The following is an 18,814-nucleotide window of genomic DNA, read 5'->3' as shown; positions in this document are numbered from 1 at the left end:
GAAGCAAATGCTACTAGAAACAAACACATTGAAACCCCTAGTTTCACACACCGCTACATCTTTAACGAAACGTTTTGCCATCAGTGAGAGTGTGTTTTTAAATCATAAGCCCGGGCCGTGATGTGTGCAAGTGTCGTTTGCTACCTTTGTTGCTGGTTCGGATGCCGACATGTTTTACCATTTGGGCTCCAGAAGTCACGTGATCTCGCAATGCATCGTGGGTCGTGGTCGCCATTTTTGCCGGGAAAAGTTTTTGTTTACGTTAGTTGGACACAGTGATTGCAAATGTTTTTAAATATCTTGGAAAATTGTTTAAAAAAAAAAAAAATTAAAAAGAGAGAAAATCCCTTAAATTACTGTCTTTATTTGACTAATTTAAATTGTCCATCCATCCATCCATCCATCCATCCTCTTCTGCTTATCCGAGGTCGGGTCGCGGGGGCAGCAGCCTAAGCAGGGAAGCCCAGACTTCCCTCTCCCTAGCCACTTCGTCCAGCTCCTCCCGGGGGATCCCGAGGCGTTCCCAGGCCAGCCGGGAGAGATAGTCTTCCCAAATTGTTTCAGAAGATAATCCCAATATTTTAGAATTTTTATTTATTGTATTTTTTTGTTTGTATTTGTTATTTTATCTTTGTGTAATGTTACTTTACATAACTGGAAGTCTCTGCAGAGAGTGGTGAGGACGGCGGAAAATATCATCAGGACTCCTCTTCCTCCTATGGAAATCGCAAAAAGCTGCTGCCTGACCAGGGCTCAGAAAATCTGTAGAGACTCCTCCCACCCCTACCAAGGACTGTTTTCACTGCTGGACTCTAGAAAGACGTTCCGCAGCCCCCGTAGCAGAACCTCCAGGTTCTGTAACAGCTTCTTCCCTCAGGCCGTAAGACTCTTGAACGCATCATAATAATGCCCTCAATTCCCCCCAAAGATGGATTAACTCGCTGGAATATAAAGACAATAAAACATACACCCAAAAACGTGGATGCATATGCAAAAGTGCAATACATTTATCTGTACAGTAATCTATTTATTTATATCTGCACCTTATTGCTTTTTTATCCTGCACTACAACGAGCTAATGCAACGAAATTTCGTTTTTATCTGTACTATAAAGTACAGATAAGAACAATAAAAGAAAGTCTAAGTCTAAGTCTAATATAAATAGATAGATAGATAGTACTTTATTGATTCCTTCAGGAGAGTTCCCTCAGGAAAATTAAAAGTACCGTAAATAAATATACCCATATACAGCACCACCATCACCCAAGACCTCAAGTGGGAGCCGACCATCAGCTCCTTCATCAAGAAGGCCCAGTAGAGGATGTACTTCCTGCGGCAGCTGAACAAACTGATGGTGCCGACCGAGATGCTGGTGCAGTTCTACTCAGCAATCATCGAGTCCATCCTCACCTCCTCCATCACCGTGTGGTTCTCCAAGCATCGACTGCAGCGCATGGTACGTGCTGCTGAGAAGGTGATTGGCTGCAAACTCCCACCCCTCCAGGACCTGTTCTCCTCCAGGACCAGGAGGCGTGTGGGTCGGATCACAGCTGACTCTTCTCACCCTGGACTATTCTCCCCTTTCCCTTCAGGCAGGAGACTACGGTCCATCCAGACCCACACCTCCCGCCACCTGAACAGTTTTTTCCCCTCAGCCATCAGACACATGAACAATAACAAGATCTGATAGCTCAGTTACAGCTCATGTTATTCTATTCTGTGTTATATGTGTTTTATGTTTATGAAAACCTCAAATAAAGCCAGAAATCTTGGGGTTATTTTAGATTCTGATTTACATTTCGACAGTCACATCAAATCAGTAACAAAATCGACCTACTATCACCTCAAAAATGTAACAAGACTTAGAGGGCTCATGTCAGCTCAAGACTTAGAAAAACTTGTACATGCCTTTATTACCAGTAGGCTAGACCAGTGGTTCTCAACCTTTTTTCAGTGATGTACCCTCTGTGAGATTTTTTTCAATTCAAGTACCCCCTAATCAGAGCAAAGCATTTTTGGTTGAAAACAAGAGATAAAGAAGTAAAATGCAGCACTATGTCATCAGTTTCTGATTTATTAAATTGTATAACAGTGCAAAATATTGCTCATTTGTAGTGGTCTTTCTTGAACTATTTGGGAAAAAAGATAGGTTTTTATTTATATTTATAAAGGATTTTTGAATTGTTGCTATTTTTAGAATATTTAAAAAAAATCTCACGTACCCCTTGGCATACCTTCAAGTACTCCCAGGGGTACGCGTACACCCATTTGAGAACCACTGGGCTCGACTATTGTAATGGTCTCCTTGCAGGTCTTTCCAAAAAAACTGTCAGGCAGCTACAGCTTGTTCAGAACGCTGCTGCTAGAGTTCTAACAAAGACCAAATAATGTGAGCACATTACACCAATTCTTAAATCCTTACATTGGCTCCCTGTACATCAGAGAATTGATTTCAAAATCCTCCTGCTCACATATAAATCACTACATGGTCTAGGGCCGAAGTATATCACCGATATGCTCCCACTAAATAAGCCCTCTAGATCACTAAGATCTTCTGAGACCAATCTGTTAGCGGTTCCCAGAGTAAACTCAAATCAAGGGAGAGCATCATTCAGTCACTATATGCAACAAATAGCTGGAATAAACTTCCTGAAGATGTCAGACTTTCCCCAACTCTGACTACTTTTAAAACTAGACTGAAAACTTTTATGTTCACCTTAGCTTTCAGCTAAATCTTTTAACTTTTAACGTCCGCACTGTTTTTATTTTTATTGTCTGCATTTTAATTTTGCTTTTATTTTCTTTCATTTCACTTTGTTGTATGTGAAGCACTTTGAGTCTGCCTTGTGTATGAAAAGTGCTATACAAATAAAGTTGCCTTGCCTATGTTGCACGATTGCGCCAAGTAAAATTCCTAGTTTGTGAACCTGTTCTCAAACAATGGCAACAAACACTCTTCTGATTCTTCGGATTCTGATAATGCACATTTGATATGATTCGATTTTGAGAGTAGAAATGTATCTTTCGTGGATATTGGTAATAAATCAATTTTAGCAGCAAAAAAAATGTGACAAAAGTGAAGAAATTCCCATCACTTTTTTTCCCAATGAGCGTCAACGTGAAATAACGTGCTTGCGTCACATAACAAGCCCCGCCCCTGTACCTGACATTATTGAATTTTTTAAAAACCCGCTGATTGGAAATCAGTCCGCAAAGCTCAGGTTGAAAATAAACTAGCGTGAGGACAATTGCAGGAACTGACCCGAAGTCTGTCCGGCTGGCAACCGTCTAAACGGCGGTTGGCTGTCGGCTGTTGGTTGTTGGTTGTCATCCAACGAGAGGTCACAAAGTAAACACACTCATTGACTGTAAGACAACGACGCTGGACAACGGAGGCATTTTTCGCTGTGTTAATCAGCCTGCCTTTTTTTAATCGCCTTTTTAAGCAGTATTCGACGGTACGGAAGTGGCAGGTGAGTCGCTTCGAAGTGAAATAGTGAAGAGGTTTGTTTGTGTGACTGCTGACTGGTCGGATGTCAAGCAAGCTAACCTGTTAGCTAACGCTAGCTTTGGTGCTATTGGATTAGCTTTGAGGGACAACAGTAAAATCGAACGTCTTGTTTGATAACGTTATCCTACCACCATCATTTACCGTTTTCATTTAATCAAATACATTTAAATGACAATTTATCCCCCCGCCTCCCGTTGTATTTTTTTGTTGTTGCCACCATTCTAGTTAACTTTCTTGCCCAGGTCAATTCTAAGATGGTAATGTTTATTTTATGTGGTGGACTCACATTATGACATAGAGTGGAAGTTATGCTCTTGTCCTTGTTTTCACTGGTATTACAATGAGATCATACCGACATTTACCATGCATTCTTTCCACATGTGAATGTCTCTGCACAAAATGAACACGTAAAAACAAAAACATCTAAAAATAATAGAGATGTCCGATAATGGGGCTTTTTTTTGCCGATATTGCCCAACTCTTTATTACCGATTTCGATATCAACCGATACCGATGTATACAGTCGTGCAATTAACACATTATTATGCCTAATTTTGTTGTGATGCATTAAACAATGTAAGAAGGTTTTCAAAAATAAATCAACTCAAGTTATGGAAAAAAATGCCAACATGGCACTGCCATATTTATTATTGAAGTCACAAAGTGCATTGTTTTTTTTAACATGCCTCAAAACAGCAGCTTGGAATTTGGGACATGCGCTCCCTGAGAAAGCATGAGGAGGTTGAGGTGGGTGGGTTTGAGTTGGGGGTTGGGGGGTAGGTGGTAGCGGGGGGGTGTATTGTAGCGTCCGTAAGAGTTAGTGCTGCAAGGGGTTCTGGGTAGTGATGGGTTGATGAGGCGTCATGAAGCGTTTCGACACATTGCAAAACTGTATTGATACTGTGTCGATACTGTGTCACTAAATACTGACATCTGCTGGACATTAAAAATCCCTACAGGCAACCTATGGACCGACTCAACTGACACTGATTTTATGACCTAGTATATACAATAATATAAACCAAGTCATTGTATTTCATTTAGGATTATTTCATCCATCCATCCATCCATTTTCTACCGCTTATTCCCTTTGGGGTCGCGGGGGGCGCTGGAGCCTATCTCAGCTACAATCGGGCGGAAGGCGGGGTACACCCTGGACAAGTCGCCACCTCATCACAGGGCCGGATTATTTCATATCATTTAAATAAAAATATATTTTTATCTTTTTTAGATACAGTCAATAAATAATGTGAACATCTAACTGACTAACTGGTTGTACTTGTATAGCGCTTTTCTACCTTCAAGGTACTCAAAGCGCTTTGACACTACTTCCACATTTACCCATTCACACACACATTCACACACTGATGGAGGGAGCTGCCATGCAAGGCGCTAACCAGCAGCCATCAGGAGCAAGGGTGAAGTGTCTTGCTCAGGACACAACGGACAGTATCATAACATGGAAATCTAAGAGAACGTGTTGTGAATGAGGATGCTTGTGGACTGGGAATTTTTGTATTTATTTTTATACACATTTTTATTTAAAAAAACAACAGTTTTTCCAACGTATAAAATTTTAGACGATTTCTCTTCTTAGTTATTATTTCTCCGGCTGTAGAAAAGACCCGTCAGTGCGACACAGTTCGCGTATCGGTCACGTGACCGACACAGCTCATGATCAATCACGTGGCTTTCTAAAAGTGGTACGCGCACCGACACAGGGTTTTGCTCTATGAGCTCGTCGCATGCGCCGATGCATCGGTGTTGCCAGACCCATCACTAGTTCTGGGTATTTGTTCTGTTGTGTTTATGTTGTGTTACGGTGCGGATGTTCTCCCAAAATGTGTTTGTCATTCTTGTTTGGTGTGGGTTCACAGTGTGGCACATATTTGTAACAGTGTTGAAGTTGTTTATACGGCCACCCTCAGTGTGACCTGTATGGCTGTTGACCAAGTATTGCATTCACTTGTGTGTGTGAAAAGCTGTAGATTTTATGTGACTGGGCCAGCACGCAAAGGCAGTGCCTTTAAGGTTTATTAGTGCTCTGTACTTCTCCCTACGTCGGTGTACCACTCCGTACAGCGGCGTTTTAAAAAGTCATACATTTTACTTTTTGAAACCGATACCGATCATTTCCAATATTACATTTTAAAGCATTTATCGGCCGATAATATCGTCAGTCCGATATTATCGGACATCTCTAAAAAATACATCTGCTGTTGTGATTTGGACCATTTTTGATGTTACAATTTTTCTCATTTTTGATTCACTATACTGTTAACATAGACAGCACGGTGGAACACGGGGTTAGTGCATGTGCCTCACAATACGAAGGTCCTGTGTTTGATCCCTTTCTGTGTGGAGTTTGCATGTTCTCCCCGTTACTGCGTGGGTTCCCTCCAGGTACACCGGCTTCCTCCCACCTCCAAAGTCATGCACCTGGGGATAGGTTTATTGGCAACACTAAATTGGCCCTAGTGTGTGAATGTGAGTGTGAATGTTGTCTGTCTATCTGTGTTTGCCCTGCAATGAGGTGGTAGGCAGGGTGTACCCTGCCTACCACCTGAATGCAGCTAAAACAGGCTCCAGCACCCCTCCGCCACCCCAAAAAAAGGGACATGTGGTAGGAAATGGATGGATAGTTATACTGATAAAATAGCTTGTGCCTTTTAAAAAGTTAAAGTTAAAGTACCAATGATTGTCACACACACACTCTAGGTGTGGCGAGATTATGAGATTTTGAGCAGCTCATTAACTATTTATACATAAAGATTAGCTTAAAATGTTTATTAATGCCTACTGAATATTAATGCATAACATTAGGTCCTTAGAACCCGTTTTGTATGATGATGCTTATTTGAACATTAATGCTTCACATAGATCAGAGTGAAATGTATTGAGCATCGCTGAACCTCATGACCTGCTGGTTTTTGCAGAAGTGTCAACAAGTCCTATTCTATCAAAGAGCATTTCAGTGCGCAAGAGGAAAGAACATGACTGCTCTATTCTATAAAAGATGTGTGGCCCCTCCCCAGGGGACTTTCTCTCGTATAAGCTTAAAAAGCCAATGATTTTGAGCAACGGAACTCTTGCCTTCACATAACCCAACGAGTTTGGTGATTGTATTGCCAACAGTCCAGAGTGGCTCTAAGTATATTTTTATGGTTGATGCTAGGGATGTCCCGATCCGATATTTGGATCGGATCGGCCGCCGATATTTGCAAAAAAATGCGTATCGGCAAGGCATGGGAAAATGCCGATCCAGATCCAGTTAAAAAAAAAGCCTCCGGTCCGTGTTTTCCAATGCACCGATTTAAATAATACATTCCACTCTTCTGCTGCTCCCCAATTTCCGTTCCGCATTTTCCAGCACACCTTCAACACATCCACAGGTCTGTGGATTCTCACGCAGTTCCTTTTAGCTGCTGGCATTACACGACAGGCTCTTCTCACTCTTTCCTGTGTCTCCCTCTCACAGACAGACAAGCGCACCTTCTTACATACGTCACATACTGTCACGTCATACGTCACTTACGTATACGCCCTCCCCGAGCAGAGAGGTAGCAGCATGGCTAGCGTTAGCTGTGATGCTAGCGCAGCCGTGCGAGCAACCTTCCCTCTAAGGTGCGCGCCTGTGAATTGCACTGCTCAAGCGTCCTCTGCGCACGGCAAATTTATGCCACACACAAAATCAAATAAAAAAATAAGCGAATAACAATTTTCGACACACGGACACGACAGAGAAAACAGTTTTCGTCATCATTGTTCAAATATTGTAACGTCTGTCGCGACACTTATCTCCATTCGGTGCCACACGCCCACACCATCAAAATGCCGAGGCAAACATTTCCACATCAACACCGTATGAAAATTTATTTGATTTTTTTAGTTGTGATTTCCTTCTCTGCATGAAAGTTTAAAAGTAGCATATATTAATGCAGTATGAAGAAGAATGTTCTAATGTAGACACATAGACTCATCACACTGCTGTGATTATATGCATCAAGTGTTCATTCAAGGCTAAGGCAAAATATCGAGATATATATATCGTGTATCGCAATATGGCCTTAAAATATCGCAATATTAAAAAAAGGCCATATCGCCCAGCTCTAGTTCAATGATGCCATTTGTGTTTGTCATGTATAATTTTGTCTATTTTGTGTTTATCCTTGAATAAACAGGTCAGTTTCTTGTTACCAACCATTGTGTATTATTCAAACTCCCCTAATTCAGCTGGCTAGTTGTTATCAAGAGTACTAAAACATGATTCTGACAACTAAGTAGGCTACATAACTTTAAACTTTAATACATGCTCGGATAGGTCAGTATCGGTATCGGATCGGAAGTGCAAAAACAATATCGGTATCGGATCGGAAGTGCAAAAACCTGGATCGGGACATCCCTAGTTGATGCAAATAAATGTAACTGATTGAGCATTAACATACGTGTCTGAAAACCTTAATTTCCCTCTGATTAAATAATGAACACGCGGCGAGGTGGGACGAGTCCCTCGCCAATAATGCCTAGATTTTAATGTTTTAATGTTCCATTTCCTCAGACAAGATGGAGATGCTCTGTTTCCGCTTGCCGGGCCATGGGGACATGACTCTGAAGCACATGAATTCTCTGAGGTCTCGCCAGCACTTTTGTGACATCACCATTTTGACCAGCAACAACCAGACATTCCGAGGGCACAAAGTAGTGCTGGCGGCTTGTTCGCCATTCTTGAGAGACCAATTCCTCCTTAGTCACGCCTCCAAACTTCAGGTAGCGACAGTCACCATGCCACACCTTCATTTTAGTGGCTCATCTATATTCTGCGATTAAGAGGTTTTTCCTCTCTTTTTCCTGTTCAAGGTTTCAATGCTGCACAACTCCTCGGTCATGTGTGACCTGCTACAGTCCTGCTACACTGGTTTGTTGCAATTCAACCCAGAGGAGATTGTCAACTACCTGACTGCTGCAAGTTACCTGCAGATGGAGTGTATCGTAGAGCGCTGCAGAGATGCGCTGAAGAAATACATGCGATCGAAGAACCCGGGTCCACTTAAGGTCAGTCACTCGAAGGGGAGTGTCTACAGAAACTGCACTGCTAAAAAAGAGCTGTCAAAATATAAGGGGAACAACACTGTTTTGGATTTTTGATTATTGTTTTCAATCTTTATGTGAGACAAGCACACATATGTGTTGGGGTTTCTAATAAATAGTATTCTAATAAATAAATGTGAGCAAATGTCTGCTTACAATGGAGCCAATGAGAGTTGCTGTATTATGTCTATAAAGTGCTTAAAAAACATCCGAACACCTCCATCAAGGTTTTATCTACATGCTGTAAGTTTAGATATGTATATATAGGCCCATTATTATAACATGTTATATTTACGTATTGTGGGCATTTAAAGCAAAAAAAAAAGTAGGTGAACCGAAGAGTCTTTTCGACACTCGGGTCTTAGAACATACTCATAATCTGTTTATGCAATCAAAGTTGCTCAAATTTGATGACCTTGTTAAATATAATACATTAATAATCTTATATAAAGCATTTAACAAATTATTGCAGCCTAATCTACAACGTTTTTTTATAAGACGAGTGCAGGCTCATAACTTGAGAGGCTTTGGATATTTCTCATTGCCGAGAGCTCAAACCACTCGTAAACGTTTTTGTGTGTCTGTATGCGGAGTAAAACTATGGAACAAACTGGACTTACAACACAAGCAATGCCAAACTATTAATCGATTTAAACTATTATACAAACATGGGGTCTTGTTCAAATACAGAGATAAGGGTCTTTAATTTGACCTGCTGCTGTAATCTGTCTCAAAGTGTTAACATGTGCTCAGTGTTTCCTTACCATTATTGCTATGTTGTCTATTACCATTATTGCTATGTTGTCTATTACCATTGTTGGTATATTCATTATTCCTACGTTGTTGATACAAATTATTGTTACAGTGTAATAATTATTGTTACATGTGGTAATGCCACTATGATACAACATCTGTATTATAATCCTTGAACAAAGTAAGAGTGAAACTCATGTGAATAATCACTGAATGGAGAACTGGGGGTGGGATTAAATAAATTATCATCTTCACACTCCCTTTCAGGCAAAACTGGACAATCATGCATACTATACATTACCTTTTGCACTATATTAATTTATATTATTATGTGTTGTCAACTTTGTACTTTTTTTTGTCATTGCCTGAAATAAATAAATTAAATGAAAAAAAAAATAAATAAATGAAAATAAATTGGCTGTCAAAGTTGACCAACTTCTCAGATTGTGTCCACGTCATTTTACTTTATGGGTTAGATGCATGAATTATAATCTAGAATAAACTTTCACAAGCTTTGTGGCGAGGAAGCAGCTCACCAGCTGATGACGTCAATTCCACAGCATAAAAAAAGTTACCTCTCTGTGACAATGCGCCACTAAAAATAGTTACTTAACATTAGCTTCTTTATTATAGGGAATTTATGTTCCAGATTTGCACACATTTCAATTAATTTAATAAATGTGGGAATTATTATATTTGTGTCTTATTACAAATGCACTGTTTTTTAAAGTTGCAAGTGATAAACACTTATTTAGTGAAACAAAAATAAATGTAAAAAACTGCATCAGTATACATAAATTAAAGATGTATCAATAATCGATTTTTAATCGAATCATAGCTCCTGAACCGTAACAGTAATCGAATCGTGAGGTGTCCAAAGATTCCCACCTCTAGTGGTTATCGTAATATGTTTTTAAAAATTATTTAAGCCTTTATCGTGCCTTAAAAATGACAGAGTTGGCCAGTTATGTGGTAATAATGAGATTGTAAACGACTGTTAATGCGTTATGTTAATGTGCTAAACATGCTACATACATTAATAACTGATCTATGTTGATGTGCATAATACATATTAATATAACGTTTTGATGCATTCATTTAAGTGAGTTATATATATGATAATGGAGTACATATACTGTACTGTTAATGTGTTGAAGTACCCTTAATACCCATAAGAGAGTTATGACAATGAAGTACATACTGTACTGTTTACGTGTTGAAGTACCCTTTATACCCATAAGAGAGTTGCATAAATGATAATAAAGTACCTACTGTATTATTTACGTGTGAAAGTACCCTTTAAAAAGCTAAAATCAACCCCAAACAACATCTTTGTGAGTCACAATTATATTTTGACATTGACACAGGTCAAATATTGGCATCGGGACAACCTTACCAGTAGCCTATAAACTAGATTACAATTGTGACTCACAAGCAGCCAATTTTTCAAAACCTTAGTTAATGTTGCTTGTGTTGCTAGTAAAGTTTGTGCGATACAGACAATACACGATATAAGTGATAGAAATGTTGCTGACTATAGAGCTTTTAATATTGTTGTATTGTGACAATGCATGTTTATGACACATTATAAGTGTGTCCGTAAATTTGACAGTGAAGTGAATGACCGCATCCTCATCACACTAGCATTCTTGCTAGCAGCTAATGACCATCCACAGTGCAAAGCCACTTCTAAGTCAGTAATCCTCGCTTTCATTGTGCAAATAAACTATGTTTCTTACAAGTATCATCCCTGGAGGACAAGGAATAGCTAAACATAGTAGACTTTGCATGCAGTTGCAATTACAAGATGGCAGTAGTGTATATAGCGTACGGTGGGTTGCCATAGTCAAGAAGTAGTCTTTGCCGTTAAGCTGAATGTGTCGGTTTTGTTTTTAGTTGAGCCCTACAAAGTGTTAATACTTTAAGTTTTGTACTTGTTACACACCAACTGTTTGATTGTAACGTCCATCTTAGGTGTAGTTTTGATTACAAACTTTGAAAGTCTTGAAATAGCCATGTAAAATTGCTAATGCTAACTGGTAGCTTGTATATGGTATATCCTATGTAAACTAGCAACGTGCTACCACATTTTGAAAAGTGGAGCCTTACTTTGTTGGCATGGACAATTACATTAGCTAGAGACTGCTCGCTACGAATACACCTGTTTGCCTAGCGTGCAACAAAGGTATCGAAATATGGTACCGTCTGAGTTTACATAGTACCGAACGGAATAAAAGTACTGAATTTGTTACCCTTTCCTACTTTGCATGTTATCAGAGTCAATGATAGTTACACAATTCATCATGTCTATGTTTTAATGTATAGCAGTGAGCTTTTTTTTATGCTTCAATAACTGCTAATAATGTTAGAAATATGAAAACATTACAAGGTGGGGAGTCTTATTTCATATGTGTAAAATTATTTGTAAATATAAAGAGGTTACTACTGTATTTTGAGAACCAGTGTCCTCTGCATTGAATATTTGTATTCTATTTCTTTTGTGAGCATTGCAAATTTAGTGAGGGTAAAAAAATAGACCTTTTATGCTCATCACATATGCCAACTGCAGTAGATGCTGGTTCCTAGGTGGATATGCAGGCAAAAGCATTATTGTTTATGAATAATAGTCAACAGACAATGAACAACCCAACTAAGGTTAAAGATCAAATCTGCCTTGAAGCAAGAATCCCATTGATTTTCAGTCATAGCTGGTGTAGCTAAGGTTAAAAGTGTAAGGCTGTTGAAGAGAATTGGTTACATTTCTGCATCCCTAAAATTACACATTAGCCATTAAAGACTGGTAGTAGATGAGGTCATAGGTCACAACACATAGATATCAATTGGTTGAGTGTGTCAGAGGAACTCTATTGATTTTGGATGACAGTTCATCCAGATCGGCTGATAGGAAAGGCCACAGCTCCAGGGTGTAATAAAATCCTTTAACCCGAGTTTGCATGGATCGCCTTACAAGGAACTCTTAAGTTTTCTATACTGTGCAAAGGATTATTATTTTCTATTTCTACCCATTTAAGAGACAGCTTTTATAGACGTCATGTGTACCAAACACATTAAATTCTTAATGTGTTCCAGATAACCACTGAAGAGAATTCGGCTCAGCCTGTGATTGTCAGCGGCAGCATTCATTCCATTGCACCACCGCCCACCGGCCGAGCTTCCGCTGCGCGTAGCCCTGAAGTGCACTTAGTTGATAAGAACAGCACACAGGAGAGCAGTCAACAACAAGATGGCACTTCTTTTGTGCAAAAAGCTTGCGTCAAGGTGTGTGACAGGCATCTTCATTCATTTCTTGGATGGATACGAAATGCTTCATGATTTATGGTTGGCACTCCTGGTCTGTGCGTTAAGAAAAATACAATGATTAGTAAATACTAAAAACAAAACTATGGATAAATGTACGCAGATAAGCCATGTATCTGGTAAAACACACATTTGTTACAAAACACTAATTGTAGGAATTTGTTACAATATTTAGTAATTTCACTTGCATTAGTTGAAGCTACGATTAGGCGGTTTTAACTCCGCTAATATTTGGCATCAAATCAAGCAGCTGTGTGCGTGTCTACTTATCTACATGTGCACAGCAGGGGAGCTGGTTAAGAGAGTATTTGTGTTTGTGAGAATGGCAAAGTGATGGCTGAGTGACGTTAGTGAGTGAGTGGGCAAGTAAAGAGAGAGAAAGGGAGCGCGTGCACTGCGCAGTAGAGCGATGAACGGGTTTGGTTGTGTCCTGCAAAACTAATAATAAAGGGATTGTCGTGAATCGGCGGCCTCGTCATTCTAACCCCAAAGCGGAGCTTAGCAGACCCAGTGCCTAGTAAAGTGAGGGGTCTTGCACCGACGAAAACATCCACCCTGGAAGGAATGTCTGCCTAATGCTTCTCCACTACGGTCTGCACCGGAGCCGAACAACAGGATAGGACGTTGTTACCCAGTGGTGGACCGTGCGTTTCCCACCTAGGCCTTCAGTGATGTCTGACTTCAACTAATCTCAAAATACCATCATTTATGTCACCACATGACCATTGCTGGAGAAATACTATACAGGAACACATTTACGTACAACTGGGCATTGTACAAAACAGGTTATTTTCTGGCGCATTTAAAAATCAATTAACCCGCATCAGCATTTAAAACATATCTTATGTGGTACTGTCAAAATTAAAATTGCAAAAAACATATTAAACGTGAAATAATAAAGAAATAAAATATCTGAATTCACATTTCATTGCCGGGACAGCTGAGCTAGCTTCCGTGGTTGGCCGACATGGTCTCACAAGATGTAGTTTCTCTTTAAATATCCTTCTTGAAAATGGCCTTGCAAATATATGTTTTGTCTTGTCTAATCATAAAAGATGCAGACGAGGCGTGTTGGCTGAGTTCTTAAAGTTTACTCCACAGCGTGCTTGTCAATAACATCCCGCTGCCGCCATGTGTACATTCAACAACCTAAACGGGGCTGCTGAGCACGCTCTTCACTACTGTGGCATGCTGGGTATTGGAGTTCTTATGTTACCTCGCTCCACAGCTGAGGCCAGCTAGAAGGCCTTACTGACAACAACTTGTGATCTGATTGGCTATCGCAACTGTCTGTCAAATGTTTGTGTCCGTTCACTTACAGCGCATAGACGCCTGCATTGTTGATTCTGAAGGCTCTGGGCAGATTTGGTACAGCATGGCAACATAAGCTAGCTGAATTCTGATTGGAAAAAAACTCTATAACCTAAAAACAACAGCGCTGGAAGGAGCATAATATGACATGAAGAGAATATGAATACTTTTAGATATTTAAGGAAAGTAAATAAAAAATTACTCTTATCTTTAATTATGATCATGATTTTTGGTTATTGTTAGGCCAGCAGAGAAGGCCTTGCTGGCCCTGACGGCAAACCACTGTTATTACTTGTCACTCTTTATAACTCCTTGTGCAGATCTGAATGCTTATTATTTAAATGTTTACTTAAGTTTGAAGCAACGGTGGTAATACTAATGGCATGTTTTAATTACCGCATTTTTCGGAGTATAAGTCGCTCCGTAGTATAAGTCGCACCGGCCGAAAATGCATAATAAAGAAGGAAAAAAACATTTATAAGTCGCACTGGAGTATAAGTCGCATTTTTTTGGGAAATTTATTTGATAAAACCCAACACCAAGAATAGACATTTGAAAGGCAATTTCAAATAAATAAAGAATAGTGAACAACAGGCTGAATAAGTGTACGTTATATGACGCATAAATAACCAACTGAGAATGTGCCTGGTATGTTAACGTAACATATTATGGTAAGAGTCATTCAAATAACTATAACATATAGAACATGCTATACGTTTACCAAACAATCTGTCACTCCTAATCGCTAAATCCCATGAAATCTTATACGTCTAGTCTCTTACGTGAATGAGCTAAATAATATTATTTGATATTTTACGGTAATGTGTTAATAATTTCACACATAAGTCGCTCCTGAGTATAAGTCGCACCCCCGGCCAAACTATGAAAAAAACTGCGACTTATAGTCCGAAAAATACGGTACAACACTCATAGCGTGGCGCCTCCTTGTATAAAGCGTCACCTTAATCGATAGTGTTGAAGCCCAAATACCTCCATAGTGCGCTTCACCACCCTCTTTATATAGCTATACCGTCTTTTGGGACGGTATAGCTCGGTTGGTAGAGTGGCCGTGCCAGCAACTTGAGGGTTGCAGGTTCGATCCCCGCTTCCGCCATCCTAGTCACTGCCGTTGTGTCCTTGGGCAAGACACTTTACCCACCCGCTCCCAGTGCCACCCACACTGGTTTAAATGTAACTTAGATATTGGGTTTCACAATGTAAAGCGCTATATAAATGTAATTCACTTCACTTCACTCTTTATTAATTAGTAGAATTATCCTTTTTTGCCATTCTTCCCCACCACGATGTCATTGCTTGTATGCACTTTGTGTGTGCGTTTTGACACACTCAACATCATGCGCCTGCACAGCTGCATGCAGATGAAAGAACGGTACCGGTACTTTTCAAAGGTAGTATACTCCATCCATCCATTTTCTACCGCTTATTCCCTTTGGGGTCGCGGGGGGCGCTGGAGCCTATCTCAGCTACAATCGGGCGGAAGGCGGGGTACACCCTGGACAAGTCGCCACCTCATCGCAGGGCCAGGTAGTATACTACCGGTTTCAATTAATTGGTATTGCGGTACATTATTAGTACCGGTATACCGAGCCACCCTAGTTTGAACTTTCAACTAGAATTTGATACAGTAAATCTGAATAGCACTTTGTTGTCACAAGACTGAAAAATAACAACTTATTACCTAAAAAGTAGCTGTCCAATGTTACAGTACTGATACAAATGAATGGGAAATGGAAAAATGTCTCTGCCTTGTATCTTACCTCCTCTCATTTTTGGCGTAGGAGAAGGCATCAGACAATGAAGGAGAGACCCGCATTGAAAAGCAGCATGTGTTCCAAGTGTACATCTCTGATGAAGAGCCGAACAATGTCAAGGACGACGGGACCCTCGCTCCCACTGATGAGCCTCAGGATGCACGGTCCCCTGAAACGGAGGGGGGAGTAGTCGGAGGAGAGAGAAGCGAATACGACTTAAATCCAACAGGCAAAGGTGCGAACACCTTATCAAGAGATGAACTGCGTGCTCTCAGACACAGGTTATCGGAACCTGAGCAAGGCAGAGGGGGAGCAGCAGGACGGGGGCTCAAGAGGAGACGCTTGGTGTCAACTCAGGAGAAAAGATCTCCTAGATTGGCCTCTCAGGATTTGTGGTATTTAGCCAACGCGGCAACAGCAGGGGGCTTTGGGCTTGACTTCAGTGAAGGGCTCAAGACGGGGAGTTTGTTCTCGGTGGATCTCCCACAATTGGACTTCAGCTTGGACGACGCTCAAGGGGACAAATCTTTGCCACCGGCCGCCACTAGTTTGACTCATTTCGGCCTGGAAGAGTCTCGTGATGCTGGTGAGGGGAGTTCCGGGTTAAACGTTGGCACTAGCGAGGGAGGGGATGAGTCCGTCGCCGTGGTGGGATCCACGTCGAGCGTCACCGGTCCCGTCATCTGCGAGCACTGCGGCGTGACGTGCCCCTCGCCTCACGACCTCGCCATCCACTACTGCGCCGCTCACCAGGTTTACGCGTGCCCCTTCTGCGACAAGCAGTTCCAGCACTCTTATAACCTGAACCGACACATGGCCTTGCACCGGGGCAACGGTCGACCCCACCAGTGCCCCCTCTGCTCCAAGAGCTTCACCCAGCGGTCCACGCTCATCGACCACATGAACCTTCACAGCGGCGAGCGCCCACACCGCTGCGCATACTGCCACGCTCGGTTCGCACACAAGCCGGCCTTACGGCGCCACCTGAAGGAGCAGCACGGGAAAACGACGGTACAGAACTCCCTCCACGAGCAGGAGGAGCGAGAGAGGTCGATTGGAAGAATACAAGAAGGGCAAGAATGTCCGATTATGGAGCAAGTTTCCTAAAACCAAAGAATTAAAGGCAAAACCGAGTAACCGTGTGCTGGTAGTTTAGCTGTGAGGCCTTTTTAGACTGCTTTGTTTTAGTCTTGAGGAGGTTTTTATATACTGTGTAGTGTCAGGACATCAAAGACAACTTAAGATTGTATATGTTTTAAAAGAAGAAATGTGATATAATACAGCATTAAATGTCAAAAGAAGGTTGGTTTTCATTCCTGAAATTGCCTAAACAAAACCTTTTGTGGGGCTTTTCTAAATTTAAAAATGTAAGTCATTTTAATAGATTTACAGTAGATTTTTGTTACCACAAATGCTTAAGTTTTTGAAAGGACATTTAATTGGTAATACTTTATTTACAACACACCGCAGAAATATCCATCCAAGTTTTAAATATAAAGTTAAAGTACCAATGATTGTCACACACACACTAGGTATGGCGAAATTATTTTCTGCATTTAACCCATCACCCTTGATCACCCCCTGGGAGGTGAGGAGATCAGTGGTCACGGCCAGGAATCAATTTTGGTGATTTAACCCCCAATTCCAACCCTTGATGCTGAGTGCCAAGCAGGGAGGTAATGGGTCCCATTTTTATAGTCTTTGGTATGACTCGGCCGGGGTTTGAACTCACAACCTACCGATCTCAGGGCGGACACTAACCACTAGGCCACTGAGTAGGTACTGTATATACTGCAGTTTCAAAAGGTTGTATTAATCACATTTACATGGGGAGATAAATAATTATGTATATGAGCTCTTACTCTCATTGAGTATTTCCCTATCTCAGGCAACTTTACTTCATTTTTGTTCAAGGCTCCAAAGCCAAATATGTTGCATTTCAGCAAAAGGACTGAAGGTCACAGGAGTGAGTTTTCAGCATATCAAATACATGAAATATAGCCACATGGCATTTATGCCAATATATATTTCATGGGTTTGCTGAGTCTCTCAAAAACCTTTGACTCTCTAAGTACCACCATAATGATTAACTTTAAAATACAGTAGCATAGTAAGCCTAAAAATTCATTAAAAACAAGGCAATGGTTTTATTTTAACAAGTATATTAAATATTTTTGGCCACTGTAACATCACACTCAGTTTGAACAGTAACACTGTGTTTGAATATTTAATTCATTGGCGTATACCAGTGCCACAGTTTGAGAATCACTGGTCTATGCTAAAACCTCCCTCCTGTTACTTTCATTACTGTTACTCAAATGAGTAATCTTGTTCTTAGGAACCCTTCATCCATCCATTTTCTACCGCTTGTCCCTTTTGGGGTCGCGGGGGATGCTGGAGCCTATCTCAGCTGCATTTGGGCGGGGGATGCTGGAGCCTATCTCAGCTGCATTCGGGCGGAAGGCGGGGTACACCCTGGACAAGTCGCCACCTCATCACAGGGCCAACACAGATAAAAAGACAACATTCACACACTAGGGCCAATTTAGTGTTGCCAATCAACCTATCCCCAGGTGCATGTCTTTGGCGGTGGGAGTAAGCCGGAGTACCCGGAGGGAACCCACGCAGTCACGTGGAGAACATGCAAACTCCACACTGAAAGATCCCGAGCCCGGGATTGAACTCAGGACCTTCGTATTGTGAGGCACATGCACTAACCCCTGTTCCAACGTGCTGCCTGTTCTTAGGAATTGAAAATTACATTTTGAGTACAAAGACAAACTGTGCAAGTCCCCTTCTCCTAACACACCTCGAAGTTACTTCTGACAAACTGTGGCCAGGCTTGTGATGATAATTCCCACATTGAGCTCTTTGTTTTTTTTTCAGATTTAGAGTTGAAAAAAAGACATTTAAGTTTATTTAACAAACAAATGGAACTGTTTCGGCGGAATAGCTAGTAAAAGCCATTACAAATGACTTTAATAGTGCATTCACAAAAGTGATATGACGTACAGTGCAGGCCAAAAGTTTCGACACACCTTCTCCTCCAATGCGTTTTCTT

The 18,814-nt window shown here is 41.0% G+C and overlaps 2 protein-coding genes across 3 annotated transcripts in view; one reads left to right on the top strand and one right to left on the bottom strand.

Annotated features, from left to right (window-relative positions):
* The window catches only part of ehmt2 (euchromatic histone-lysine N-methyltransferase 2), a 40,102-nt gene extending 39,900 nt beyond the window's left edge, over window positions 1-202 (bottom strand). Inside the window, exon 1 of the mRNA XM_061982619.1 lies at window positions 145-202. Coding sequence (XP_061838603.1) covers window positions 145-171 — 27 coding nt within the window. The 5' untranslated portion in view covers window positions 172-202. The remainder of the gene's footprint in view (window positions 1-144) is intronic.
* A 2,960-nt stretch (window positions 203-3,162) lies between these two features.
* Window positions 3,163-17,055, top strand: LOC133620943 (uncharacterized). Of its 2 annotated transcripts, XM_061982622.1 has the most exons (5): window positions 3,163-3,473; window positions 8,070-8,278; window positions 8,369-8,563; window positions 12,443-12,631; window positions 15,781-17,055. In XM_061982622.1, the coding sequence occupies exons 2-5, from the start codon at window positions 8,075-8,077 to the stop codon at window positions 16,858-16,860; spliced, it is 1,668 nt and encodes a 555-aa protein (XP_061838606.1). In that variant the 5' UTR covers window positions 3,163-3,473; window positions 8,070-8,074; the 3' UTR covers window positions 16,861-17,055. The 2 variants fall into 2 exon arrangements, with proteins under 2 accessions (XP_061838606.1, XP_061838607.1); XM_061982623.1 differs by lacking the exon at window positions 12,443-12,631.
* The last annotated feature ends 1,759 nt before the right edge of the window (window positions 17,056-18,814 follow it).

The sequence above is a fragment of the Nerophis lumbriciformis genome, linkage group LG21 (assembly GCF_033978685.3).
Source record: "Nerophis lumbriciformis linkage group LG21, RoL_Nlum_v2.1, whole genome shotgun sequence".
Classification (NCBI taxonomy): domain Eukaryota; kingdom Metazoa; phylum Chordata; class Actinopteri; order Syngnathiformes; family Syngnathidae; genus Nerophis; species Nerophis lumbriciformis.
This window is presented reverse-complemented; position numbering and strand designations above follow the sequence as displayed.

Excerpts from the sequence above, each read along its gene's own strand:
- LOC133620943 (XM_061982622.1), top strand. The coding sequence starts at position 8,075 with ATGGAGATGCTCTGTTTCCGCTTGCCGGGCCATGGGGACATGACTCTG. Across the intron at positions 8,279-8,368 it reads GTCACGCCTCCAAACTTCAG|GTTTCAATGCTGCACAACTC; the intron begins GTAGCGACAGTC and ends TTCCTGTTCAAG. Across the intron at positions 12,632-15,780 it reads TGCAAAAAGCTTGCGTCAAG|GAGAAGGCATCAGACAATGA; the intron begins GTGTGTGACAGG and ends TTTTTGGCGTAG.